Genomic DNA, 27,533 nt, shown 5'->3' with positions numbered 1-27,533 from the left:
ATGGGTTAGAATTAGATTATAGCCCAGAATGAACTACAACCTAGCAAGACATCAGTCCTTTTCGTGCCAGGAGAAATTCCAAACTTTTAACCTTTTATGTATGAAGTATTTAAAATGTCAACCTGTTCCTTGACTTTCTTATTCTTAAAGATTTCCTGTATTTAATAAATCAGAATAATACTTAGAAAATTTAATTCTAACATTGACATTGTTCCCTCACTCCAGAAAGCAACACCTGGTTGTTGTCCATTTCAACAACACAAAACACTTCCTGGCAATGATGGTCTTGAGTGTGTTCAGCACAGTGTTGTCTACTAGATAATGGCATCTCGAACCTTCAGTACAGCATGCATCTAGCTTCAGTGAGGGTTCAACCTTTCTTGTTAAATCAGGACTATATTTGTAGCTTGGGCACCTTGAAAATAATGTTTTTCTGAGCTTTCAGAGTGTAAGAAGTGCTATGAAAGATTGTGAATAAAGGTCCATTTGGCTCCGTATTTTTAGTGACAATCAGTTTAGAGGAGTTTAAGAAATAGGAGACTACTTTGGGGATTACGTGCAGCAGACATTGTGCCTAAACTAATGGTGGGAGCACAGAATACCAGCAGATTATTTCCCTACACTGAGCAGTTCTGATAACACTTTTCTTACTATAGACTGTAAAGAGAAAGGAGCCAAACTTCTCATTCTTCCTCCTGTTCTGAAGCCAGAATTACATCTCTCAGAACACATCCTCTGTGTGTGATGTGTTGCCTATAACTTGTCCTATAAACACTAGGATGTTAAGGAAGTCAAGCATAAGCCTTTGGTATGAGTTATGCATAAAATGACCTTCTGCAGAGTTTATCCTTCTCTCATGCATTTGGTTTTCTATGGATTAGGCTCACTGTTTCTGGTAGCGTGGTTCTGCCCAGTGCCAGACATGTGGAAAAGAATTTGAGGCAAGTGTATTTTAAGCTTCTCTTTTCAATGTACTCAAACAGTATAGGATCAGTTTCAACTTCCCTGTAGATACAATAGGAATAGAGGATGGAGTAGGAACTATTAGAATCATCTAAATAATGTTCTTCACACCTCTGCTTTAAACATAATTTTAAAATAACATTTTCATTACTTTCTTAAAAGTTTATGGAAAGCTTTTTCCCACTCTTAAGTATCTGCCTATGTTGTCTCATGTGCTTGAATCATAACACCCAAATAGATACCACCCATTTCTGAAAAGAGTGCAGCAGCAGTTCCCACATGTCTTCTGTCACCCTCCCACCGTTCCCATTATCAGGTTTCCAAAATCCATGCCAGCAAAGCAGGGACCTACTTACTGTTCTTTGTTCCTCTAGGCACAGTGCTTTGCGCACACAAATGTGATGTATGCCTTTTTGCTGTAAGGTTCATCTGACCTTGGTTTGTTCACTTGTAGCAAGTCACTGGGGAAAATAATTGTCCAGCATATAGGAAATTTTGTACTATCTGCTCATCTTATATCTTCTCAATTTGCCTTTCCAGTGGGTTAGAATAAAGTCTGCATTACTGCTACTCCCTCTTTAAGCTGTGAAAAACGCACAAGTCCATGCACCAGGCCTGGCCCAGAGCTGTGCAAAAATGAGTAAGTAAGTAGTGAGTATCATAAAATTCAAGTATTCTATGTTTTCTGTCTTAAAACACTGAGATGTTGCTGGTCATCATGGGGTTTAACAACAGTATGTTTTTCTGGTCTACCAGCTAAGTTCCCTTTTGAGGCAGTCACAGAACATGGATCTACAGGTGTTAGCTAAATATCAGTTAACAGCTGTGAAAAATCAGGTCTTAAGTATTTGAGTAAGAATCTTTGGTACACAAGTACTGTAACAAACCCACCAAAATTAACAAAAGGAATAGACTTCTGATTTAAAATACCATGGCACAAAGCAAAGCAATTAAATATCTCTACCTGTTCTTCAGTGGTGCAAAGAAATGCAAGTTGGCTGAAACATCTGCAGTATCACCTCATCTGCTCTGCAGGAATCTTGTTGAAGGCAATTGTAAATTAGTAATGTGCCAGCAGACAGCTCAAAGTGTGGTTTGCTGAGTTAGTGCAAGTTGTCATATGTAATTTATGTGATAGAGCAGTTGCAGTAGCACAGTGTCTGTATGAATAACCCTATCTCTGCTTTAGAGACCTTAACACGTACTGTTTTCACTAAAGCTCTAGATGTTCCAGTGCTTAAATGCTTATGGTTTAACACTGCAAGCAAATACTGAACATGACAGGGTGTGTTTGAAAAAAGCTGATCAGAATTTTTCAAGTGATTACTTTGTTTTAATAACATGCAGCTTTAGCCAAAAAGAACTGAATAAAGGAAATGTTCTGAAAAGGAGCCCTCTTGTTTTCAATTTTGAAGCAATATATTGATGTTGCACTTTGATCATTTTCAAAGATATAAAATATCAACAATAAAATACGTCTTTGAGTTGAACAGACTTTTGGGGGTAACTTGTATATATTTCTGATTATTTTGTATCACGGAGAAAAATAAATCTTCCTCTTTAAGAGCTGAGCTGTCTTTTGGAGCTTTTCTCCTATTTCACATGTGAAATTGAACCAAACCACTCCCTCATTCACATCTTGTGACTGCATGGCTCATGGTAACTCACAGTTGTTCATTCTTATGTATTTTCAAACCACATTTGGCAGACTGTGTGCAGTGTTGCTGCCACCCTTGACTGAACATCAATATTGCATTGGCTACCATGTTTGTGAGGGACATTTACTTTATGTATAAGATTAAACATGAGTCTTTTGCTTCTGGGTAAGTGCTGTGGTCTAACCCTGATGGGCAGCTACACCCTACTCAGCTGGTCACTATCTCCCCCAGGAGAATAGGGTAGAGAATCTGGAGGGGAAAAGTGAGAGAACTCATGAGTTGAGATAAAGGCAGTTTAATAGATAAAGCAAACCTGCATGTGCAAGCAAAGGAAAATAAGGAATTAATTCAGTTTCCCATTAGTGGGCAGATATTTAGCCATTTCCAGGAGCGCAGGGCTTCATTATGTGTGATTGTTACTTAGGAATGCAAATGCCATAACTAAAATCAGTGTCCTGCCTTTTTCCCTTTTCCCACCCCCTTTTATTGCTGAGCCTGATTCCATATGTTATGGAATATCCCTTGGGTCAGCTGGTCCCAGCTGTGTCCCCTCCCAAATTCTTGTACGCCCCAACATTTGTCATGTTGCTCCTAGACTCCTCACTGGTAGGGCAACATGACAAATAGAAAAGGCCTTGGTGCTGTGTAATCACTGCTCGGGGAGATCTAAAATATCAGTGTGTTCTGAACAGTATTTTGGTCACAAATCTAAAACATAGCATCATACCAGCTACTTTGAATAAAATGAATAAAGTTGGGGAACTTCTATAGATGAACATACTAAGCTGTTGAATCAGAATGGGAGATACTGATTTTCATCAAGAAATGTTTCTGTTCCTTGACATTTAAAAAATATATATAAAGGGATATAATTGCAAAGTATTTACATTTCATGTTTTTTTACTATTCTATAGTCTCATTCCAAAGCTGAAAGCTAAGTTACATTGTATAAAATTCATGGATTAACAGAGCCTGTCTGGATGGGGTGGTCATGCAGAAGAAGGGGAACGGGACCATTGCCTAGGGGTTAGGGAAGATGCTTCTTCCGATTGGGTTCGCTCTTTCTCACCTGAGATGTGGACTTGTTAGATACTTTAACTTTGTAAATCCTAACAGTCTCCTCACGTTAGCCTGGAGCGTACAGTGACAAAGCAGCTCTTTACCGTACTGCCTTCTACAGCAAGGAAGAATGTTGGGGGTAAGTTAGAGGACTTTAGGTGCCTGTAGAGAGCATCTAAGATCTGAATTAAATTCTGCCTTTGTTTTAATATTCACTGAGTACCTTTAATAATACAAATTCTGAAATTTTAATATAGTTAGAAATATGTCCAGAGGATTTGAACACCAGCTTTCCTCAGAGTTCATTCCTTTTCCAGATTGTAGCACTTCTCAATATGAATTTGGCATAACTGCATTGAAGACTGCAAGTTCAGTTTTTGATCTGGAAGAATGACAGACTAGTAACTGCTAGTGGTAAGACAGTTGTGTCTATATTATGTATCTAATGCTGAGGTCATCATTTGGCATTTCTTTTATTTGGTCTCATTTGTAAGTCACATTATAACATTTCATAGGTTGTCTTCTCTTTTAGTACTTTTTTCCTCTCTTCACAAAACTCTACATTTTACTCTTTGTCTTATTGGACACCTTTGGCCACATACATGTACTGAATTACTGTAGAGTGATAATTTTGGTCAATATGTAGAAATGTACTTCCCCTTATTCAAAAGTACAGTGCCTCCAGGTTTACAGTCAGAGGCATGAGAATGATCTTAAAGGTCTCTTCCAACATGGTTGATCTATGATTCTATAATTTGTTCATAGAAATAACTTTGTGCTGCTAGTTTGTTTTCTTGCTGCTCTAAGTGATAGAAAAAGTAAAAACATGCTTTTGTTAGCTGAGTAAACAAGTAAGACTTGACATAGAAAGGGCCTCTATTCAATTTGAATAGATGACTGCTAATAACTCTTAGAAGTTCTGTATAAGCCTCATGATTGAGGCTCCTTCCAAATGCTGTTTGTCTGTAAAAATATCATGTTTAGGAAGCTCTGAAATTAACTTTTCACAGCAAGATGCCTCAGGGGTGATTCAAAGATGAAGGCATGTTAGCATGAGTCTGTAGCAGAAAACCCATATTATGGAATATATCACCCATTCCTGTTTAGAAGATAAGATAGTCTGGAAGATAAAATGTGTGTAACAAAGAAAATGTGGCTCTTGGGCTGACAGCAAGGGACAAGAGAAAGTCTCCAAAGGACAACACTAATAGAAGAAAAAGTGGTTTTAATAGCTCTTTAAATTCAGCATCTCAACCATTGTGAGGCATGGGCAATAAATTTGAGAGAGAGAGATTGACAGTGATAGCTGTTAAGCCTTTGTAAATAGAAGCCTAGCAGTCAGTTGTTGCGTAACTTGAAGTTGTTATCTGTGACACAAAAAAATCCTTTCTTTTCTTCCCCCCGCCCCGCCCCCTCCCCCACGGACAACTGATTAGGCACAAACCAGACAACCTATTGCTTTTTTACTTAAGTCCAGTCTGTAATAGCACAGCTAAAGGTGTCTTGCTTGTCCACAGAATGTTTCATGCTCTTAAGCTTTTGATACAAACTGTTGTGTCAGATCACTATCACTAATGAAATTCTTAATGCATTTCTTCTCTTTTGTGTAGCTGTTTACCCAACTTAGTGAAATCTTTACATGAGGCTTGTGTAGATTTTACTTATAGCAAATCTAAACTAAAGCTTTTAGATCTCCAGAGGATTGGTTTTCCCTCCTTCCTTCAATTACACTGACACAAGGTTCTATATTGTTGAAACATCACAGAAATCAACAGAGTTATTGTGGTTTAAAAGCAGAAGAAATGGAATCAAGCCCAAGCCTTTTCATTTCCTATTTCAAGCTGTATAATATGACTTTTGCTCACATTAAAGACTTGCATGAACGTAGCATTGATATCTCTATTAGAAAATTAGCCCTGTTCCTGGTAGCTTAAATCCTAATGAAAACTGGTGGGTTTTTCTGACAGCTATTTATTGCCTCTTGCCTCCAAACCTTGCTGGTTTTATTCAGGAAAAATGCAAAAATCTGAAGGCACATGTGGGCCAAAAGATTACACAGTGTAGCAGAGACCTTACTATTGTCTACTTGTAGTGTTACAGAAAATGAGGCATCCTAACAAGGATCCAAAGTGTAGGATAAGCAAAGCATCCTGAGTTCCAAGAAATGTATCTGCATGAGAAGCAAAATGTGCAACTGTATCATGCAGATTTCCTTATGTGACTTCTGAGTTGTGGATGGGTTGGACACCAAGGAGAAAAAAGACAAAGAGTTAATCTTCCAGACATGTTGATTATGTCTTAACACTCCGTATTTGTCTTCAAAGCATGGACCATGTAGAAGTCCCCAAACAGAATAAATGGAAAAATAGGCTGAATATGCATTTTGGCAGTAACCAAAAACATTTCAGTGTCCTGGCAGAATCCTATAGGAATGTAGCTTTTTCTTGGAGGTTCTTTTCTCGTTAACCGTAAATATAAATTCCTCATCTTTATTAATTTTAGTTTGTAATTATAAATAATGTAGTCTCCAAGGCCAGGGGCTTTGGGATGAGGCTTTGAGCAACCTGATCTCATAGAAGGTGTCCCTGCCTACTGCAGGGGTTTGGAGCTAGAGGATCTTTAAGGTTCCTTCCAACCCAAACCATTCCATGATTCTAACATTTGGATTCACAGGACCATCCTTTGCTAGCAAAAAGTCTCATTTCCACTCCCACCCATGTCTACTTTCTACACAGAGTTTTGTTTCCTTGGGAATGTGGAGATAAACCTGAATAAGGCAGAACTTGAATTGCTTCATTAGGTCACATCATTTTAATGTGGGACCTGAAAGGAATAGCTGGGAAACTTACTTCTACTGAGTGCTCTAAATGCTTCTTCAGAGCTGATGCTACACTGTGGTATGGGGTGCGGAAGAGATCTACTTGGACATAAGTAGTTTACTTGATGTGTGATGCTGCTGGCCCTTCTACATAATATTTACTAATATTTTAGTTAATGAATTTTTTAGTAGTAGATATTGGTTTTACTGATAGCAGCCTTCTGATACTGGTAACAGTCAGTCTCTTGCCTTACAGTGCAGCCATGTTGCAAGGTTTCCTCTCATCCTAGTTGCCAAGTTGAGCTTTGATTGCATTTCAGGTGCTGCTCTCCCAGCAACTCTCCCAGCAGACTGACAGGAGCAGGCATGAATTCATGATGAGGAGCATGAGATGCACAGGTTTGTGCCTGAACTGAGATGAAACCTGTAATCCAGAGATTCTTTTCATTGCAATAGGCTCTATCAGCCTGTTATCAATGGCTTACCAACCTATTTTAAAATTTGGGAAGTTTTCTGTTGGAAACACTGTGCTGCACTTCAGTAAAGTATTCACAAAGATTAGCAGCTAGCAATTACTTCCATAATCCTTTCAGTTGGTAGGAGCCTGAATGACAATCAAGGGCAAGAATACAGCAGTGAATAAAATACTTGTCACCAGGAATTGTTTCAAATACTGAACAAATCAGCAATGATTAAATATGTTTTGCATCTTCCAGTCATCCTATAGGTTGTTCTTTGGAGCAGGCCCCTTTGATTTGGTATCATTAGTCTGTTTGTAAGAGTCTGGTATTGAATCATCAGTCAAATGTTTACTGTCCCTTAGCTTCCCTCCAGTTTCAGAATTGCTCTCAGGAATGAAACGAGAATTCAGTTTCAGCTTTGAAGTTTAAGTGTATCCTGTGAAGCCTGCTCAACCTGGCTGGAATATAGAAAAACAATGCCTGTGTTGATCCCTGCTGAAAACTAGATGAAGAAGGGGGAAAAGAATAAAACAACAAAAAACCTTCAAAGTTGGGTTAGGTTTGTACAAAGCCAGGTTGGGAAAAATGGATCCATTCCATCCTCAGTTAATGAATACCAGCTGCATTAAAAGCAAAACAAACCACACGAAAACCACCGAGTCCCAGCTCTGGTAATGGTATTTGTGTGGAGGATCCTTTTAAATAATGATTAAAACATAAAATCAGAATTATGCTCTTTTACCATGGTTTCCCCAGTGGCAGTTTCTCATTTCACAATATAGGTTTGGCTACTGCTCTATATGTTGGTATCAGGAAAAAAAGGCCTCATCCTGCAAGGTTTGGTGCAACTGTTTCTGTGAGATACAGTTGTCAGAGGATGGAGGGTGAGGTCCCAATGCTCACCCTTATGGCATGTGTAATTTAAGAGCAAAATTCTAACAATTGGAACCGCAGTAGGAGTTTCTGGGTGGAAACCTGCTGAGTCTTCATGTGTAAGGTATCAGGCTCTGGATTCCAAATTCAGCTCATGTAAAAACTGTCCATGGGCATCTTTATATTGTCTTCAGTGAGCAGTGGATAACGGTTTTCCTGGCAGTGGGAAAAATCTGGAGCTGAAGGGCAAAAGGAAGAGAATTGACATGAAAGAGCATGCTGTCTCTGGAACAGTGTTGTCTAGCACACTGAAGTGTTATCCAGGATGTAAGAGGAAGGATTCAAAACACATCTCCGGAGTAAAACACTGGTGATTACAACAGCAACCCAGAGTTTGGATCTGAGAGAAGATTTGAAGCTAGAACTTGACCTGGGTCTTGCCGTTGGCCAGGGAGAAGCTGCAGGGATAAATAATGGAAGAGAGATTTAGTTTGGGTTGAGAAACAGGGTCTGGAAATAACTGACCTACCAAAAAAAAAAAAAAAAGAAAAAAAAAGAAAAGGTGGGAGAGGGGGGAATTCAATGAAAAAAACCCATAAATATATTTGAAATATTTAATTCAGTCCAGACCAAACCAGTTTGCATTCTTTGTCCCTGTTGAGTTTGATTTTTAAGCAAAACCTGTCAGAAATGCCCATGTGGGCCGTTTCTGCATTTTCCCAGTATAACTGGAAAATGCCTGCGTTTTTTTCCACGCTTCCCAAACGTTGCCCCCACGTTTTTCAACCCCTCTCCGCCTTCCCAGCTCGCTGTTAATGTCGTTGTCATCCGGTTTCGGCGGCTCCCCTTTTTAAGCTGCCAGGCCCTGCCCCTGCCCGGCCCAGCCGCCCGCGGGCAGCGCCGCAGGTGCGCAGGGAGCCGCGGGCCTGACGCCGGCAGGGTGCTCTCGCACAGTGGGGATGCGCGGTGCTTGGCTCCGGTGGCTTTGCGCGGGGCGGGGGAGTGAGGGGCTGGGGATGCTCGGGTGGTGATGCCGGGAGAAGGAGGGAGAAGGGAGCGGGGGGGCTGGCGGGACAGCCTGAGGTGGGCGGAGGGGGGAGGCGGGTGTTATACCATCCCTCCGGGGAAGGCTGAGCATTTGCAAATTCCGGCTCCAGAGCGCGGCGAGCATCATATCATATCCTATCTTATTCCCGCCGGGTGGCAGCCGCAGAGCAGGACGAGGCTTCCCGGCTCCTGGTTATCCTAACGCCGCCAGCGCTATCCCCGCCCCGCGCCTCCCGTGCAACCGAGCGGCGGTCCGCGGGGTTCCGCCGGGAGCCGAGCTCCCAGCTAGAGACCCTGTCTCTCTCCCTGCAGCGCAGGCACAGGCAGAGCCCTGGGTGAGTAGTCCGGGAGCTCCCGTATTCCTCCAGGCAGGCCAGATACGTTCAGGCTCCCTTCTCCACACCCCTTTCATTGGTGCCTGGAAGGTGGAGAGAGATCTGTTCTCTGGTAGGTTAGTTGAGATCCTTGCTTGGGGAGGGATTTTTGAAAGGCTTTACTGTCTGCACCTTAAAACAATACTGTATTAAGTTGTCTGTCTCAATTTGGGTATCTTCCCTTGTACATGAGCTGCTTTGGGTGTTTTGCTGTCTTCTCCTTCCTTTTCCTTTTTTCCTTCTTTACAACTTTTCCAGCCTTACAGAGTTGCCTGTTTCACTTTCACTTGCAAATTTATGCAGCTAATAAGAAGCCAATGATATGCTAAGGAAATTCTTTAGTCATTGAAGGTTATCACTAACAAGTGATTCAATACATCTATATGTTTCTTTCTCATTCTCCCCTAGGCTGAACAGTCATGACAGCTGAAAAGACTATTCCTATAATTAATGGAAAGCCAGAAGATGCTTTGGACCCAGAAGCCTCTAGTACCAACCTCGTCCACATCAATGATAAGAAAGTTCACGAAAGAGGTCACTGGAACAATAAGGTTGAATTTGTGCTTTCTGTGGCAGGGGAGATTATTGGGTTGGGAAATGTATGGAGATTCCCATATCTTTGCTACAAGAATGGAGGAGGTAAGATGGCTTCATATGTTGATTTTCAGCTTACCATAAGCATGTGGGAAATAAACAGTTAAGACTGTTTTACAGGGATTTTTTGTACTAAGAGAAGTATTCAGGATTTCGGTGTATGTGCGGATAGGAAGAATTAAACATCTGACAAGTAAGAAAAAGATCACTGTGTTTCTCTTTCCTTCTCCTCCCCAGCTATTGCATGGTTTACTTGCACAAGTTGCTTTTGTATTAGTAAATGGATATTTTTTTCCTGTAAGGTTTTTAACGCAGAAGAAGCCAGTGTTCTGTAGTAGCACACTGTGGTTTCTTACGCATGTGAATACAGACCCAAGCAAAGCTAAGTTTACCTGCTGTAGAAATGAATGTAGCCGTTTATTTTTCACAACAATGTACTTTGAAGAGGGTAAATATTGGTTTTGATAATACTACAAAGATTACTTTTTTCTTTGTCATGTGAAAATTTCTGTAACTCAACCATACTTCTGTTTCTCATTAGTTCCCAAATCACTACACGATGGCAGGGAAGATGTAAAAGGTGCCTGTCACTCAAAGAAGAGAACAGACCCTATAAAATTTAGAATCAGAATATTATTTGAGAGAAAACAGATTTAACTTCTACAAAAGTAGAAGTAGTTAAGTATAAACTATAGTAAGTAGTTAAGTATAAGCTATGTAAGGTATGTGACATTTAAGAATAAGCATGTCAGCTATGAGTTGCAAAGCAGTTGGGGGGAAAAAGTAAATTAAAAATGGAGTTTGGAATTTTGTGGACTGCATTCAATGTTCTCCCCACTTAAAGCCTTAATCAGTGTTAGCATAAGAGTACAGGCTGGGAGAAAATTGTGTTCAGTGCTGACATGCAGGGATCTATTATTTAATGGGTTTGTTTGCTAACGACGCTAAGCCAAATTTCTTTCCCTTGTCCCTCCAAACCCAGGCACAGTTGTCTGAACTCAGGGCCTATTTTGTCTGCTATTTCTGTAAGTCTGATACTGCTGTGGAAGATGTGTCCATGGATTCCTTTCTGTATAGATCTCTAACTTTTATGTGCCCATTTGTATGTATATGCCAGCTTGCCAAACTGTGAGAAGACCATTTTTAAGGCTGTAACATTAGGTAGAAAAAATTCTAACTATGTTTTGGGTGAATTGGTGAAAAACTAATTTCTTCAATACCATACTTGAATCACTACCCTGTTCTTAAAGTGTAAAATTAATGTGCATGGTTTAATCGCCCGTGTCCTGGCACCATGGGAAATTTGTCATTGACTTCAGTTTTATTCAATGAGGACTTGGACTGTGACCTGGGTTTTTGTAACCCTCTGGAATGCCCTGCTGAAATTAGACCAGAGTTGTACTTGTTTGATGCATCAGATGTAAATACTGAAAACTACTTAGTGGGAATAAGTACATCCTGGTAAGATAAATGAGTTAGTTGTTTCGTAACTTGCTAGATACAGAACGACTCTACAAGCAGTAGTATGGAATATCTGATGTCTGACCTCTCTGTTGTACTACATCTAAGTCATAGCAGGTAGTGTAGGCACAAGCTTCTATAATTTTAATTTGTTCTTAGGAATATTTAGTAGGTTTTTAATGGAAAATTAATTTCTCTGCATGCTTAGAATTAGATATTTCTTGGAATGTGATCTGTTTGCAAGCTGGAAACCTGACATCATCTGTTTTTTCTTGATGCATATCTGTTGCAGAACAATGATAGAAAAGAGAGTCAAAGCCAATACTTTAAATGTCAACAAACTGCCATGTCAAATGCACCATGATCGTGCATGTGAGTGGGTCAAGCTGGATTTGATAGTGGCCAGCAGTTTAGCCAGCCTATAAGGATTTTGTTCAAACCGTTTGCACAGTAGATGAGATAGAGAAACCATGCTTCAGTTGCAAGGATTCCATTCTTTGGGAAAGCCACATGTGTTGCTTGAGATGCGGCTGAGATTCAATTACAGGCACCTACTCATGAACAGATCTCTCTTGATGTGTTGGGTCTGAAGAAAGAAACTGCAAGCCAAAGCATCTGTATTTAGTTGCCTAATCTAAATGACTCAAGTATAACAAATGTTGCAGATTATGGGGGTGTTGTGGAATTTGGGGTTTGTGGTTTTTTTGTTATTTTGGGGTTTTTTAAAGATAACGTATGGGTACCTAACCCATCCATTTGCCTTGTAGTTGTAGACATTTTCCTGAAGTATAATCAGAAACATTTTGTTTATTGTTAATATTATGACAGATTTAGTATCAGAGAGGTAGCTATTAAGGTACTGTTTATTAAATATCAATTGATTTTCAGGCCTCTCACTGAAGGGAGAAAATGCTACTATTACTAGTGCTCTGTAGAGCTGAGGAACATACGTGGTGATGGACAGCACTGTAAACCACTTCTTCCTGAGAAAGACCACATCCACCCCAGCTTTTGTGTGTTCAGTGTTATCTTGTGTTGATTTGTAATGAACTGAATTATGGGATGCTTACATCATTTAATGGGAGCTTTAAGTGAAGTTCGTTAGTGTTGTGAGCTTATTTGTTTGGGAGCAAGTTGAGGCCTGGATACAGAGCGTTATGTATGTTGTGCTAAGGTTTATTTTCATAACTTAATTAGACAGTTAATGCTTTGTGATTTTCTTACCATGTCAGATAAAATATTATGTGCAGTACTTTGCTGTGCTAGTCTGCCTGGTTAAAACAGTAAAACTTTCTTGGTGTAAGTAAAAATGGCAGAATCAGTTACTTTGTGCTTGCTTCTCAGTACTTGTTCCCTTCTGGCCTTGTTTCAGTCTAAACCAATATAGTCACTTGCTTTCTACCTCATCCTTTAATTTGTCAGAAAGTCTGTGAATGAGGAAAAAAATTCTTTATGCCTTATATATTGACAGATCCTCTACAAATTAAAAAAGCTGTATTTTATTCCTCGTTATTTAGGCTCAGGTCTAAATAGGATACCGAAAATCTACATCATTAGCAAGTGACATTATGCCTAACATGGATCTTCCCTCATTTTTTTGCTTTGGCATACTTCACAGCCGTGTCTTTTAGGTGCCATACCTAATAACAGGGTCAATTGTGAAATAATACAATACTTATGCTATGTGTTACTTGATATGAGAATATTTTATTATTGTTAGTGAATATGACACTTTAGTATTGAATTGTACTCTTCGTTATCTATGCTGGAGTTTACTGTCAGCAGCTGACAGAATTGTTGTTGCTTTCTTATTTTCCTTCAATTTCCCATTAATCTTTCTAGCTCATAAGGCCAAGCCCTGCTTTCCTGTTCTTAGTAGTTATAAAGTAGTTAAAGTAGTGTAAGTAGTTTTAAAATTTATTTCATCATTCCTTTTTCATGATTCTTATCATCAGGCATATCCAAATAACATACAAAGGACTTCCTGAATTTGATTTCCATAACTTTTCTTCATCCCTGCTTTCCTGAGGAAAGGAAGAGAAGGTTGTGTAAACTGACGTGATGACAGTCAGAGCAGAGCTGTGTGGCTAAGCAAGACTCTGGTCTTTTCTGTGTTTGAGAGACACGTGAGACACGTGTTCTGTACTGGGGAACTGCTGTCTAGTCTTTTTTTAGTCCATGACATTAGCCTGCAGGTTCACTGCTGGTACTGGGGACCAGGAGTAAATGTTTTGTGCACTTGCAGCATCCTGTCTGAGAGGGGGATAACAGCTGATCCTTTATTAAGAAAGTTAATTTCTCACTGTGCTGCCAAGGAACTGTGTTCATTATAACAACCCACTCCCTCAATGTTTGCTTGTAGGTGCTTTCCTCATCCCATATGTGGTTTTTTTTATTTGCTGTGGAATACCAGTATTCTTCTTGGAGACAGCCTTGGGACAGTTTACTAGTGAAGGAGGTATTACATGCTGGAGAAAAGTTTGCCCTCTATTTGAAGGTAACAGTTTGTGTTCTACTGCAGAAGAATGCATTGAATTTGAAGTAAAATAAAATAGGTTGTATCAAAACATAAGATATACTTAAAGTGATAAGCATTTATTTTTAATTTACCTGTAAAGTAAGTTTTTCTCTTGTGTCTCACTTTTCTGTCTCTAGGCATTGGATATGCTACCCAAGTTATAGAGGCACACCTAAATGTATATTACATCATCATTTTAGCATGGGCTATCTTCTATTTGTTTAACTGCTTTACTACAGAGCTTCCTTGGGCTACCTGTGGGCATGATTGGAATACAGGTATGACCTCAGCAGAGATTATTGCTATGCAGTTACTTCCAAGTAATTGATTAATATATTAAAATGTCAGGAACAAAACTGTTGTTGTAGAAAAGTCTGTGGAAATGGGGCAGTCACATCACACTGCACTATGACAAAAAGCATCCCGGAGTCAAGACTTATTTATATCTTTTTGGTTTAGGCCATTGTATAAGCATTTATTCCTGCAGAGCATGTTGCCAGGTGGCAGAAGACAACTTTAGATTTTGTTAATTCTGTAAGATATTCCAGCAAAATCTCAAGACTCTCATTTGCAATCATATCTATTCTCCTGAATGCAGTAAGTGAATTCTGCTGATGACCTAATGACAGGTTACAGTCTTGCTCTTTCAGTCTAATGAAATTAGGAGGAGTTTGAATGGAGAGGAAAATATAAAATGTGGAACTTTGGATTTGTTCTTTATAATGCCAGATGTTGAGGGATAACGTCCATCAAGCTACAGTAATAATTTAGTCACACAAATAACCCTTGCTGCATGTAAAATAGCCTTTTACTTGAAAGATGAGGTGTGTATTTGTGAATGTTTGCAGTATAGGGCTTTGCATCTGTCTGGTCATTGGTATTTTCATCTGTAGTGCTCTACTTATTGCACATGAAGATCACAAACATCTAGGTGAGGAATACATACCAATGACCCTTACTTCCATGTTCCTGAAGTTTTTGGATTTATTCCCTATAGTACTGTTCCATTTCAAGTCATGTATCAATTGTACTGTCTGTCATGAGTTTTATTGATTGGTCATTAATCGTGTTCCTTGAGCACACCTAAAACTACCTGAAATCTTGCAGTTTAGATTATTTATGTTAGAAAATTAGTCTTGGGCCCAATAGATGTGGAAGGCTTCAGTGTCAGTTTTGGCAGCTCTGAAAAGCAGCTTAGCCAATGTTGATCCCTGTTCAAATACTAAGTGTCACCTCAACAATGCCGAGCTGCTTTGATCTCCTTTCTCTGTACTGGAGATAACAATAAGCCAGAGTGACTATTCACTTGCCCTGTTAAGGCAAAGTGGAAACCTGTTGCTGGTGGTTTTTCCTAAGCCAATTGTTACCTTTTGCCATTGAACCAGCAGCAGCTGGAGTATGTTGTAATTCCCAATCAATTGCATCAGCTTCTCAAAGTATTATTCTTCTGCCTCAGATGTTTTATTGCCCCTTGCCATTGGAACTGTGCCTTTGGAAAGCATTGGAGTGTGGAGAATAGATCATACTGCATGGATGTTTTTCTCAGATAGGCCTGTAGTGTGGTGATCAAAATCCAGTGTGGCAGAAGTAGCAGCTGTGGCATTTTAGTGTTCCTAGAAATCCTTTAACCACTTACAGAAAATGTATTGTAAAATGGTAACTTTTAAGGATGCATAAACTAGCAGATGCACCAGAAGAAATGTACTTGCATTTCAATATAGCAAACTTGTTTTTTTGTTCTTTTATAGAAAACTGCGTGGAATTTCAAAAACTTAACATGAGCAACTGCAGTCAACTCTCTTTACAAAATGCCACTTCTCCAGTGATGGAATTCTGGGAGTAAGTGCCCATCAACTTTATGTTTGATCAGAATATTCGTTATCTCCCGATATTTTAATCATTTACACAAAATTAAATACCTTCTAACCCTGTAACAGTAATATGAGTGCGGCTGGAAATTTTCTCATACAGGCGAAGAGAGTCAGGATGAGAGTTTAACTTTTTTTTTTAGAGGATACAAGGAAAAGAATTCCATATCCTGAAAGAACATAGAACAAAGTGTGCCACTTGCTTGGGAGCTTGGCTCCTGCTGCTGGAGGAAAGAACCTCAAACCCATACTAATGAGGAGGCAGAGGTGAAAGAAAGGATGATTTTAAATATTTCTTGGTTGGTTGGTTGGTGTGTTTGTTTCCCCAGGATGTTTCTTCTCTCTGAGAGCTGCATCTTCATCTTTGATTAAGCTAACTAATATTTTGGCTTCTGTATCTAATTTTTTAAAGTTAGTGTTAGTTATTCAGCTAGGATAATGGGGAGTTTAACTCTCTTGCGTCTCCTTGATACTGATTTCTAGTAATAGAAGAGAATTATTTTCTTTACAAAGCATGATCTGCTTTTGTTATGACATGTATTTCTTCTTACCATAAATGTTTAGTTATTTAATACTAGGCCATCTCACAATTTTAAGTGTGTTAAAAATTTCTGAGTTACTAAAATTTCTTGATGGCCAGTTCTAATCTCATTAATTTTATTATTAAGATAAGGCCTTATTCTGAGACTGTACATTCAGAGCTCTGTTTTGTGTTCAGGACAGCAACAACTACATTTTGAAAGGACCATAAATTAAAACTATCCTTGAAGGGAGAACTCTACCTTGATGTAATTTTCTTGAACATTAGCATAAGCTATTGTCGTTATCTCTGAACCACTATGTCTTGCTAGAGCAGTTACCTTCATCTCCATGGGTGGTAGTTGTTGCTTCAGTAAACAATTCTGTTTTATTTTAGAATAAAAAAGAACAAACGAAATTAAACCTTAACAAGGCATGAAAATGCATACATTCTCTGCTTGTCAGTGGTGCTGCATGGCTTCCAAATTTAAAATAGACATGACAAACTAGTTTACAAGTGAAAGAAAGAGCTTTATGAAAGAGCTAATTTTGTATTGAAATAACTGGGATGAACAGGAATTTATAATTAAGGTATAATATATCAGACATAAATGCTCAGTAGAGGTCTTTGTGTATAGATGTGTGGATCACAGGATCAAAGAAAATACATTACTAGACTAGTTATCTGGCAAGTCATCCTACAGTATGTAGATGACTGTTACCAGAAATGCTATTTTGCTTAGCCAGAGGTCTTTTTCACATGATTTTGCTTTACTCCTTTATAAGTCCTGGTGTAATTTACCATAAATTTGAGAGACTCTTTTTGAAACAAATAGTAAAAGGAAAGCTGATGAGGTAGACTGAACAGAGCAGATGCTTGTTGCTATTTTCAGAGCTTATTTGGATAGTGTGAGAGAATCCTCATTGCTGCAATAACCAATCACAGGACTGAATTCATTTGCATAACCAGGTTCCTTACAATGCCTTAAACTGATGTCTGTGAAGGGAAGGCAGTGTCTTTAGGTTTCTTCTGAAAAACCACACCATTCACAACTTTCACACTTTGCTCTCCGCCATGTCAAGCCTGCAGTTCCTCTAAGTTGTGGCCACATAAAGCCAATTTGTTGTGTAAAGGGTCAGCTGAGGGGAAGAACAGTTTGGAGGTCGGGTTTTTTCTTTTTTTGTCTTTTCTGTTACCATTTGCTCTTGAGATAATCTGTGAATTAAGAGTGATAATTATTGTGAATAGAGATCCTATTTGTTTACTGCATGTGATCTCATTGACATTAGAACTGTCTTTACCCCCGCCTAACTGGTTACTACTAGGTTTTTTCCAATCATCTGGGCTTCAAGGCTCAATCCTTTGTGACTGGAAGCAAATCCAAATCCTCAGCTAGTTTGAGGATTGCAAATAAAGACTTCAGCCTCTCTGCTGAAATATTTCTAGCTATTGCTTCTGTGACCTTGGCTATTTCTAAAGCTATTGCTGAGGTCAAACAGCAACTCACCCAAGTGCGGTGATGTCTAAGAGAGGGGATCCCTTGCAGTACTATGAAGCTTTTCTGGCAAGTAGACTATGTAGTTACCCTTCATCAGGTCTGTACAGAGGATACTGTTTCCTTGCTTACCAACTAGCAGGTATACACTCACTTCGTCTGGTAATTCAACATTCTTTAACAGCTTTAATAGCTGGGTCACACAGAGGGCCTATTTTTTATTTAGGAATTTATTTATTATTTAGGAAGGCCTATTTATTGTTTTGGATGGAATATTTGTTTGTTAAAAATAAGTAAAAAAGACTTCACTTCTTTCTGTTAAGTACTGCAGTAGGTCCTAGGTGCTTTCTTAGGTGCACGCAGAAGAATCTCATTCTACATGCAAGGATCTCAAAACTTAAAATATTTTAGTGAGCCTGTAGCTGATAGCTACTTATCTGTAGCTACACAGTGAAAATGGTGTGATCCTGCTGTAGGAGCAGTAGGCAAAATCTGGGAGTTTGGACTCTCTTTACTTGTTTTCCTGCTTAGAAGTGTCTATTCCTGTTGATGTTTTAAGGTTTCATTTAAATTAGCAGACTTGCTGCTGACTACAGATATCACTGTTGACACCTCTCTGAAAAATCAGGAGATTAAAGGATTTCTTACCTTACTTAAAAAGACCTTGCAAGCTATAGCCATGAGAAGTTTCACATTCCATCTGGTGTACAGGGCTTTTTAAGGTAAGCAGCAAAATCAATCAAAATCCACTTTTTATTCTTCAGACACTCCAATGCTATGTTCCAATGAAAGACTTCACTTTTCATTTCATATTGGTGCCCAGCGTTCAGAGACTGTCCAGTTAACCACCATTCATGGCATTTCTCTTATCCTAATCATATAGCTTAAGGGCTTTCTAAGAAAAAATAATGATCAGAATGTCAAGATATAGCACATGGAATTCTTAGTGTCCAAACTTTAAACAGTTAATAGTGGTAGCAGCAGTAATAAGTGAGGCGTTGATAATTTTGGGTATGTTGAAGGAGTCCCATGAAAGAGAGCTGTGGCCATGGATAAGCCTGTGAAAGCACAGAGAGGATGAGATACTCTATTCTGTTGTTCTGCATACTTTTCTAGGAGAGGAAATTGTCTGGCAGGTAGAGGGGACAGCTCTTTTGGCTGCTACTCCGATTTGTCACCAGGGTCAGGAATTTGAGGTTTTTAGTGCCTGGGAAGGGATCTGGACAGACAGAGGACTCATGGTTTTGTGGCTGATTCCACCTCAATAGTTTCTTATTGGCTGTATAACAACAACTTAGTCCTCTGTGAAAGAAAGTCTAGTTGTTGGCCTGTCATTCTCCAGACAGGGTGACACATCTTTAGCGTTTCCAAGTAAAGCCTAGCGAGAAAAAACATTATTTTGTCTAGAGAAAAGAAAAGGAGCCGCTCTCAGCAAAAAGGGAAAGGCACAAACCCTTCCCTCACAAAGTCAAAAAGTTGTTCCTGTTTCATTCAGGCTGCAAATTACTTCAGGAGTCACATTGTGGTTAATCCCCACTACTCTATGAAAAGTCATTAGCAAGTTGAGCCTGATCCTGTGGTGCTCAGTACCGAGAGACCTTCAGCACCTCTCAGAACTAGGCCCTTTGTGCACCTCTTGTAGAACACTGAGTTGTGCCAGACTTGCTTGTTTCTGTTCGGTTCATAAGAGGCCATGTGAAAACTGCTTTTTGTTTGGGGTCATGCGAGCCCTTCATCTGGTTTTGCCTCAATACCAGTGACTTTGCCTGGATTTGGTTGAAAGAAGTAAATGGGATAGGTGTCAAAATGCTAAGCCTGTTTCTTAAAACTGAGAGATTAATGTTACCCTAAACCAGGCAGATGAACTTCCATGTCTTTTGATTTTTGTCTTGAACATACATAACACTGTACATAACATTTTTAATGTGGACAAAACACAACCCTGAAGGTTGCCAAGTCAAGTATTTGGTATTAGGAAAGACTAGAAATAAGGTGCAATTTAAGTTCATATCTTTCATGAATATGACCATCTGAAGAACTGCTAATATTTTTCAGTAGATCTTGCTGGAGGATGGATAGGGAGCAAACTCTGGGCAGCTTTCAGTATTTTGTTGCTCTTCTCTTTGTTAATTTTCATGTTTTGTATTCACATCACTATTAGGTTCCTGCTCTGCTGACAAAGTTATTAATTTAATCAAGGCTTCCTGGGGTGCTCATGGTGCTGGTGGCTTCACAATCATAGCTTTCTTGATTATGTACATGTTCATTTATCTCTACAAAATCCTGATAAGGTCAGATTATTCCCATTTTACAGAAGGGGATCTGGACTGGAGAGAGAGAGAGTAAAAGTGCCAAGTATGAGAAGCCCAAGACAATTTTTCATACTACTTAGCATTAGGATTGTGCAGTTATGTATTATTAATTTCAATAAAGAAACAAGAAAATGTATGCAAGTCAACTTTGTCCAGAGATACAGAGCCAAAAAATTAGTTAACGCAGGACAACATAACTTCTGTTTGCAACAGGGTCATTGCTATTTGATACTGTAAGTTGTACACTTACATGAAACTTTAAGGGGGATTATTACTTTCTGTCATCTTTGCTCTAATGACTCAGTATTTAGAAGTCTCTTTTCATTCCATTTTGCTTGCAAGAAGTGGCATACATATGTTCCACTCCCTTGAATGTGTTCTGGATGGGGTGGGAATTTTAGCGTCTTCTCTTGAACGTGCTCTGTTTTGTACAAAAGTCAAATAATGATAGAGTACAGACTGGCATGCTGAAGTCTTGCTTCTCAGGTGGTTGCCTTGGCCAGAAGCTTACAGGATCATTTTTCTACTATCTTGGTCCTTATTTAGTTGCTTTAGGTCAAAGTGGATACTTCAGGACAAGGAAGACTGAGGGAGACTATTCTGCTACTTTACAGGTTAATAGTGAGAACATCTAGTTTGGGTCTTGATGCCAATAAATATTTAATTGTTTATACACAGTGCTAGCAGGAGAGAGTGAAAGCTTCTTCTGAATTCATCTACTGCAGAATAGCAGGAAGCTTGGCAGCCAGGGAGTTCTTTTGGTAGAAAGCCTTATAAGCTTTATCGGGTGAAAGATGGCTATGAATACAGGTTTCCAGCATGATGAGTTAGGTTTTGATTGTTCATTCCCTATCCTAGCCTCTTTGTTTATGCAAATCTGCTCTTCATCCCCCATGTTTCTCATCTCAGTTCTGGACATTTTGAAAGGTCTCTTTAGAGGAAATCAAAATCTCAGCATGCTTCTGGGACACTGGGGGGCTACCTCAGTTTTTACCTTAATTCCTCAGTTGATTTGTTACTCCAGGCTATATGCTGGTGCCTGCCTCGCATCCCCACCACAACCATCCAGTTTAGTTTCCTTCCCTAGGATTGCCTCTAATCCTGCCATTCCCACATGCACTTCCCACTGCTGTCTCTTCAACCTCTTTGTCTCTTTTCCTAGGAAGTTCAAATTGGTCTCTGACTTGTTGGTAAATTGGGTATATTACTGCTTCCCACCTCCAGCCTGCTAGTCCCAGTCATTTCATCCAGTATCGTCCACTCCCCAAATGTGCATGTAGGCTCAGATGGCTGCTCCATGGTCTTCAGTCTTAACTTCCTAAACATTTTTCATCTGCTCCTGAAATCCATTGGCCAGCTAAATGCAGAGTGCCCTTCCTTCTGCTTATTGCTTCATTCCTATTCCCATGCCTGCATATTAGTGTGAGAAAGACTGGCCTCCTTGGGAAGTCTCAGCCCAGTTTAACATCAAGTCTCCCTAACTCCCAGGCCTCCAGGTGGTTTGTTTACTTGTGATGTTCTGCAACTTGTGCAAAGTTATTATGCAGCTTTAGAGCATTTTGATGGAGAAATCTAGGAAGACTGATCTCTTGGGGCCTAAGGATACTGGGAGGGACTCTTCATCAGGGACTGTAGTGATAGAGCAAGGGGTGATGGGTTCAAACTGAAACAGGGGAAGTTCAGGTTAGATATAAGAAAGAAGTGAGGGTGGTGAGGCACCAGAACAGGTTCCCCAAAGAAGTAGTAAATGCCCCATTCCTGACAGTGTTCAAGGCCAGGTTGGACAGAGCCTTGGGCAACCTGATCTGGTGTGAGGCATCCCTGCCAATGGCACAGGGCTGGATCTTAAGATCCTTTCCAACCCTAACTATTCTATGATTCTATTCTGATGAAACCTGTTGGCAGTATGTGCTTTTCTTTTTTAATTTAATGCTGTCAGTTTATTGCACTAAATATTTTTTCCTATGCCTGTGTTCTAGGTGCAGCCACAAACTGTGATCAACATTTTTAAGCTGATTATTGTAAAAACCTTTGATTCAACAGTAGGAGTCTGAATAAATGTAATTTGTATCCAAAGCCAGGATTTTATAATGAAAAGGTTTAAACAATAAAAACTTAGTGTTATGAGAGGCACCTTTATGTTTTGGAAAAGTAACTTTAAAATGTTATGAACTTTTCAGTAGTTGTAGGTACTTAAAGGAATAGTAAACTTTTCTTTGACTGTGAGGGTACCATGACCAAATCTTTTATTTTTCTACTGATTTAGAATGATGCCATTATTTCAGATATAGTTCATAAATCATTCATTTCACTATCTAGTACTTAAAATATCTTTGGAAATTTGTAACATTTGTTTTGTTCCTATGATAAAACATGGATAAGTTTTGCCCTGCAGTCTTGGCAAAAACAGAATTTGTGTTTATAGTAATGACCATACATGAGCTCGTTAAATACCCCTTAATTACACAACTGTCAATGTTCTAGCAATAATAATATTACCTACAAATAGTTGGTAGCACAGGATCTGAGTCACATGCTTAAAAAGTGGTGATGTTTAGAAGCTGTTGCTCAGGTATCCAGTTTTGCTGAGGAATGCTTTAAGCATCTGTAACTTTCAGGGCATTTTCATTACTGTTAATGTAGGAGCCTGTGTTTAAAGCCACGTGTATCTATACGTGCGTACCTACATGTGCCCTTTTTGATATTGTAGAAGAAGAAATATTGGAGAGAAGCACAGTTTGCAGGGAAATTAAAAAAGGGAAAAGAAGGGGACAGAAGATCTAAAATAGCAAAACCTTAGTTGTGCTGTGACAAGCTTGGCCAAATCAGGCAATTGCAGAACATGCCATGTTTTTTCTGGCTTTCTTGGTTTCTCATTGATTTTGTTGTTGCTGTTACTTCTATGAGAGAAGAACTCTACTGAAAGGCTTCCTTCCAGTTATGCCTGGTTTTGTGCAAATACGAAGGTGAGCTCATCCCCTTCTCTAAGACTTAGCACACATAGCCTCCTACACCTGCATCTAAGCAAACCTTTAATCTCCTAGAAAACGGAAAGTGAGGTACGGTTGGTGGCTATTGCTGCCTGAAACCAATTAGTTCCCTTCCATCGCTCCCCTTAAGTAGAGCAGTGTTCCATTCATGTTTTACAAGGCTGCCCGCTCCAGTAAGGATGTTTCCAACAGTTTACCATAGGAATTGGATCTGCAAGACTAGATATGCAGTAAATAGCATGTAACTCTTCCAAGACACATTTTTCAGTGCCTCTGGAATCCTTGAAGTATGCATGTGGCTTTGCAAATAACAGACTGTCCTTTGCAACTGCCCAAGAATGTGTCCATTGGATTTGCTCACTGTCTTGAAATGAAGAATCTTAAGGACCTCATTGCGAGGGGTTTTAGAGATACCCAAGTAACTGAAAACAACATCAAACAGCAGTTCCATCGATCTGCTTCTTGGTTATCTCAGCATGATTACTGAGCAGAGCAAATAGTTCCATGCAATTAAGCAAGCCTGCATCTATTTTTGGCTCTCGAAAAACTATCATCACGAGGAGGGGGTAAAATAAATAAATGTTTAGACACTTTTCTGAAGAGTATTTCCCAAGTGTGCCCTTTTAGATCCAGGGCATTAGCACAAAGGGTGCCTCCCTGGGTTTGTTTGCTCAAGTTAAATGTGCAAAGGAGAGATGTTCTTGCTGTGCCAAAAAATACAGTGAACGCACAGTGGGCGGGGGGGGGCCCCCCCAGAAGATGGGCGCAAATCTCAACAGGTTTTTGGTAAATTTATCACTTTATTCCACTATATTCATGTATGGCAGCAAAGAAATTGATTTGCAGTGTCAGGAGGACTTTGTGAGGAGACTCATTAACTATTGCTATGGAATTTCTATGAACATTACCAAATATCAATAGGTGCAGGCCTTGGAACAGTGCTGGAGGAAGTTGTCCTCTGTGGAAAGGAAAATGACCCAAAGTCCCTTCAACAGCTATTTTTTTAAGATTTCAACTCTGCTCACTATTGGTTTTGGCTTACAAATGAAAAGCTTTTTATTTACTCTTTTTAATTTACTTGAAATTAAGAATCATACTGGTAGCTGCAAGTACCACAGGAGATTGGTATTTTAGGAATAACTGAATCATAGAATAGTTAGGGTTGGAAAGGACCTTAAAATCATCCAGTTCCAACCGCCTACCATGGGCTGGAATGCCTCACACTACACCATGTCACCCAAGACTCCATCCAACCTGGCCTCGAACACTGCCAGGAATGGAGCATTAACCACTTCTCTGGGCAGTCTGTGCCAGCGCCTCACCACTCTCACAGTAAAGAACTTCTTCCTTATATCTAACCTGAACTTCCTCTGTTTCCATTTGAACCCATCACCTGTTGTCCTCTCGCTACAGTCTCTGATTAAGAGACCCTCTCCATCATCCTTGTAGGCTCCCTTCAGGTGTTGGAAGCTGCTCTGTGGTCTCCACACAGCTTCACTTCTCCAGGCTGAGCAGCCCCAGCTTTCTCAGCCTCCACTTGTTACCGGTCTTCAGATGGACATTGAGCCACTGACCACAACTCTTAGTGTGCAGCCATCCAGCCAGTTCTTTATTCACCAGGTGTCAATCCATCAAATTGATGTCTGCCCAGTTTAGAGACAAGGAAGTCCCAGTAGATGTAAATGTGGACAAAGGAATTGCGACCTCCTGAAATAGCTGCAAACATACAGGAGCCTTTTTAATCTTTACTGCCATGTGTCCCTGCTCCTTTGTAGTTTCACTTCTTAGGGGTTTTTTGTATCTACGATTTAATACAGGGCCAGTGAGTATGACAAATATGTTGAAAGGTAAGTATTTATTTTTGGGGCTGCAGTCAGGTAATTATTTCATATTGCCCTGTCCTGTGTGGAAGAGTTAAGAGCTTAGCATCACTCATTTACTACATGGGTTTGTAGCCAAGAGTTCACTATGGACTGTTTTACCAAATCACAGAAGAGTTCAGAATATTTTGTGGTCTGTAGTTCTCATTTTATGAACATTTAATTAAGGGTGAACAACCAAGTTCGAGTCCACGGACTAAAAGGCTGAAGGGAAAGTTAGGTTGTCTCATGTTTTTTTCTAGGTGCTTTCAGTTTACAGCTGCTGCCATGTGCTAAACTGATCTGTCCCTAAGAAGGTGAATAAAAAGGAGAATTTTGTCACTGCATGACTTCTTCAGAGCCGAGCAGGGGTGAAACTGCAAAAAGACTAAAGGAGTTGTTGGATATATTCAGCCAGTAGCAAGAAACTGTAGAGCAGAGGTTAGTGGAACAGTACAAAAAAGTTATTTCACAGGATTAAACTCTCAGACTTGGTTGAGAAGTTGCCATGACTTCAGTGAAAGAGGTTGAAGGAAAGTAGGTCAGGAAAGCCTAGAGGAGAAGTGAGGTATTCTGTGTTTATCCATCACTGTCTCAAATACAAACACATACATAGAAAAATGAAAAAAGCAATATATGTCCATAATCAGTAGCTGCTAGGCAATGTTATATTACATTCAGGTAACTTAAGTACTGACTTTCATGAGGCAGGAGTTGACACAAGAAGTAGGAATCATTATTTGCAAGCAGTACTAGAAATTTTAGAGAAAAGTCTGCTGAGGAGAGTTTAATCTTGCCTTTTAATTCAATAAGTTTAAAAATGGATGATGAATGGAGCACCATTCAAGTCTATCTGGACGTGAAGACGAAAGAACTAAGCTTAACAACAGCAAATGTAGCTCAACTAGGAATAACTCCTTCTGATGGGTGTAGGTCACGGAGAATACACTAAAAGGTCAGGATTTTAGAGTTGTGCATAAAACTGTAGCTGAGGGATTCTTGCTAATGTGACCACTGGGAAATGTCAGTCTACTGCTTTAAAAAAATGCCAACTATGGAATTACGTGGGTTTCCAGAAGAGAATTCTTACAGTCTGAGAGAATTTTATTACAGATTCTTTAATATGTGATCTGTAGAATATCTTCTAAAAGCTGAAACACATCTTTCTAATCATTGAGCAGTGGTGTTTGGAGACTGCAAGTGAGTATCCAGCACTTTTTGGCAAGGGTTATTTGGAAACCTGTGGATATGCTATATTTCCTGTTTCAGAGCTTATATAAAACCTTGTAGGAGAGGTTTGTGCAGTACACAGATTCTGTATCCCTGGCCACTTCTGGATATATCACTTTTAGAAAAGTGCAAGTATCAGTCCATGTTGACGTTCAGTTCTCACTCATGCTCACTGTTCATTTCAAAGAACATACACTTTTAGTGACTAAATCTGCTACAAATGCACTGTGCTTGGCTTTATCTATGCTTGTTCAGGAGGTGTTTTGGTGATTACCACACTGCTGCACTGGAAAAATCCCAACTGGCAACCAGCCCATTTTTATTTTCCTAAATGTTAGAACCTAGAGGGGAAAAAAGTTACTCTGAAAAGAATCCTTTATTTTTAAGACATTCTCTTTCTTGAAGACATATCCCTACTGCATGAATTTCTTGTAGGCCCCCTTTGGGCTGCCATAAATCCTCCCCAGGAGGAAAGTCTCTTTTACTTTATTTGGCAGCTACCTTTTAATATATAGTCCTGTAAAGTGTAGAACATCACGTTTGATTTATAATTTAAAACTGAAAAACATTCTACAGCTTTGATATCAGTAGTACATAGAACATTACTGTCCCTGCTGCCTAAAACAACACTGTACCATTCTTCATGTTTTCTTGTGTCGAGAAATAAAGAACCATGCCAGAGAAGAAAAACCTTGGAAAACAGTATGAGTAATAAATACAGTAATAATTCACTAGGCAAGTAATGAGAAGAGTCTTTTGATGTTCATTTTACTGAAGGATAGCTTTTGTCCTATAATAATATATGTACTTAGTAAGAAGTCCTGAGGGGTTTACAAAGTAAACTGCTGTCCTTTTGGTTTCAGAGTTTTATATCCTTTAGCATTCAGCATAGATTTTGTAAGTTTATCATATAAGTACTATTTTCAAAAGTTACTATATCAGTATGTAAGGCAGTGGAGAACACTATCTCAAATCTGTACCCTCTTGTATAATCTGTGTAATACTGCTTTCTTGCTCTCTGGGAGAAAACTACTCTTATTCAAAGAAAAGTAGGAAGCATGTAATTTTGGTGATCTCACCTTCTCTTAACTGTTACTTGTTTATGAGAGCTTTAGTGTGTCTGGTCTGTAAACTGGAGATTTGGCGCCTTCTCTGAAATATCGCTGCTTGTATGTTTATGTGTTATTACTAATTGAAGCATTCTGTCAGATTTTGTTCCTCCTAAGTGGTTTCTTTTCCACCTTTGAGTTATGCAATCTGGATCAGCATCTCTTCCGAATTAGGCAACAGTTCACACACATTAGCCAGCCACAGGGAAATGTCACAACTTCCTGAAAGATATTTCAGTACAAGTAAGTTTCTGTGCAGCTCGGCAGAGATCTGTGTTTTAATAGAATGAAAGGAGCAATTTCACTACCTGAGAGATCTTTTAA

The 27,533-nt window shown here is 39.4% G+C and overlaps 1 protein-coding gene across 4 annotated transcripts in view; it reads left to right on the top strand.

Moving 5' to 3' along the window:
- The window catches only part of SLC6A11 (solute carrier family 6 member 11), a 110,829-nt gene that overhangs the window by 11,543 nt on the left and 71,753 nt on the right, over positions 1–27,533 (top strand). The window contains exons 2-6 of one of the 4 annotated variants that reach the window (XM_061357873.1): positions 9,040–9,214; positions 9,662–9,892; positions 13,671–13,805; positions 13,964–14,104; positions 15,575–15,665. In XM_061357873.1, the coding sequence (XP_061213857.1) occupies positions 9,673–9,892; positions 13,671–13,805; positions 13,964–14,104; positions 15,575–15,665 (587 nt within the window). In that variant the 5' untranslated portion in view covers positions 9,040–9,214; positions 9,662–9,672. Of the gene's footprint in view, positions 1–8,940; positions 9,327–9,661; positions 9,893–13,670; positions 13,806–13,963; positions 14,105–15,574; positions 15,666–27,533 lie in introns of those variants that run through there. The other 3 variants (XM_061357874.1, XM_061357872.1, XM_061357875.1) reach the window with 3 other exon arrangements.

The sequence above is a fragment of the Neopsephotus bourkii genome, unplaced genomic scaffold, assembly GCF_033783945.1.
Source record: "Neopsephotus bourkii isolate Nb327-2 ecotype Australia unplaced genomic scaffold, CSIRO-AGI_Nbou_v1 NB_923, whole genome shotgun sequence".
NCBI lineage: Eukaryota > Metazoa > Chordata > Aves > Psittaciformes > Psittacidae > Neopsephotus > Neopsephotus bourkii.
Note: the sequence above shows the minus strand (reverse complement) of the source record. Positions and strands in the feature narration are given on the sequence as shown.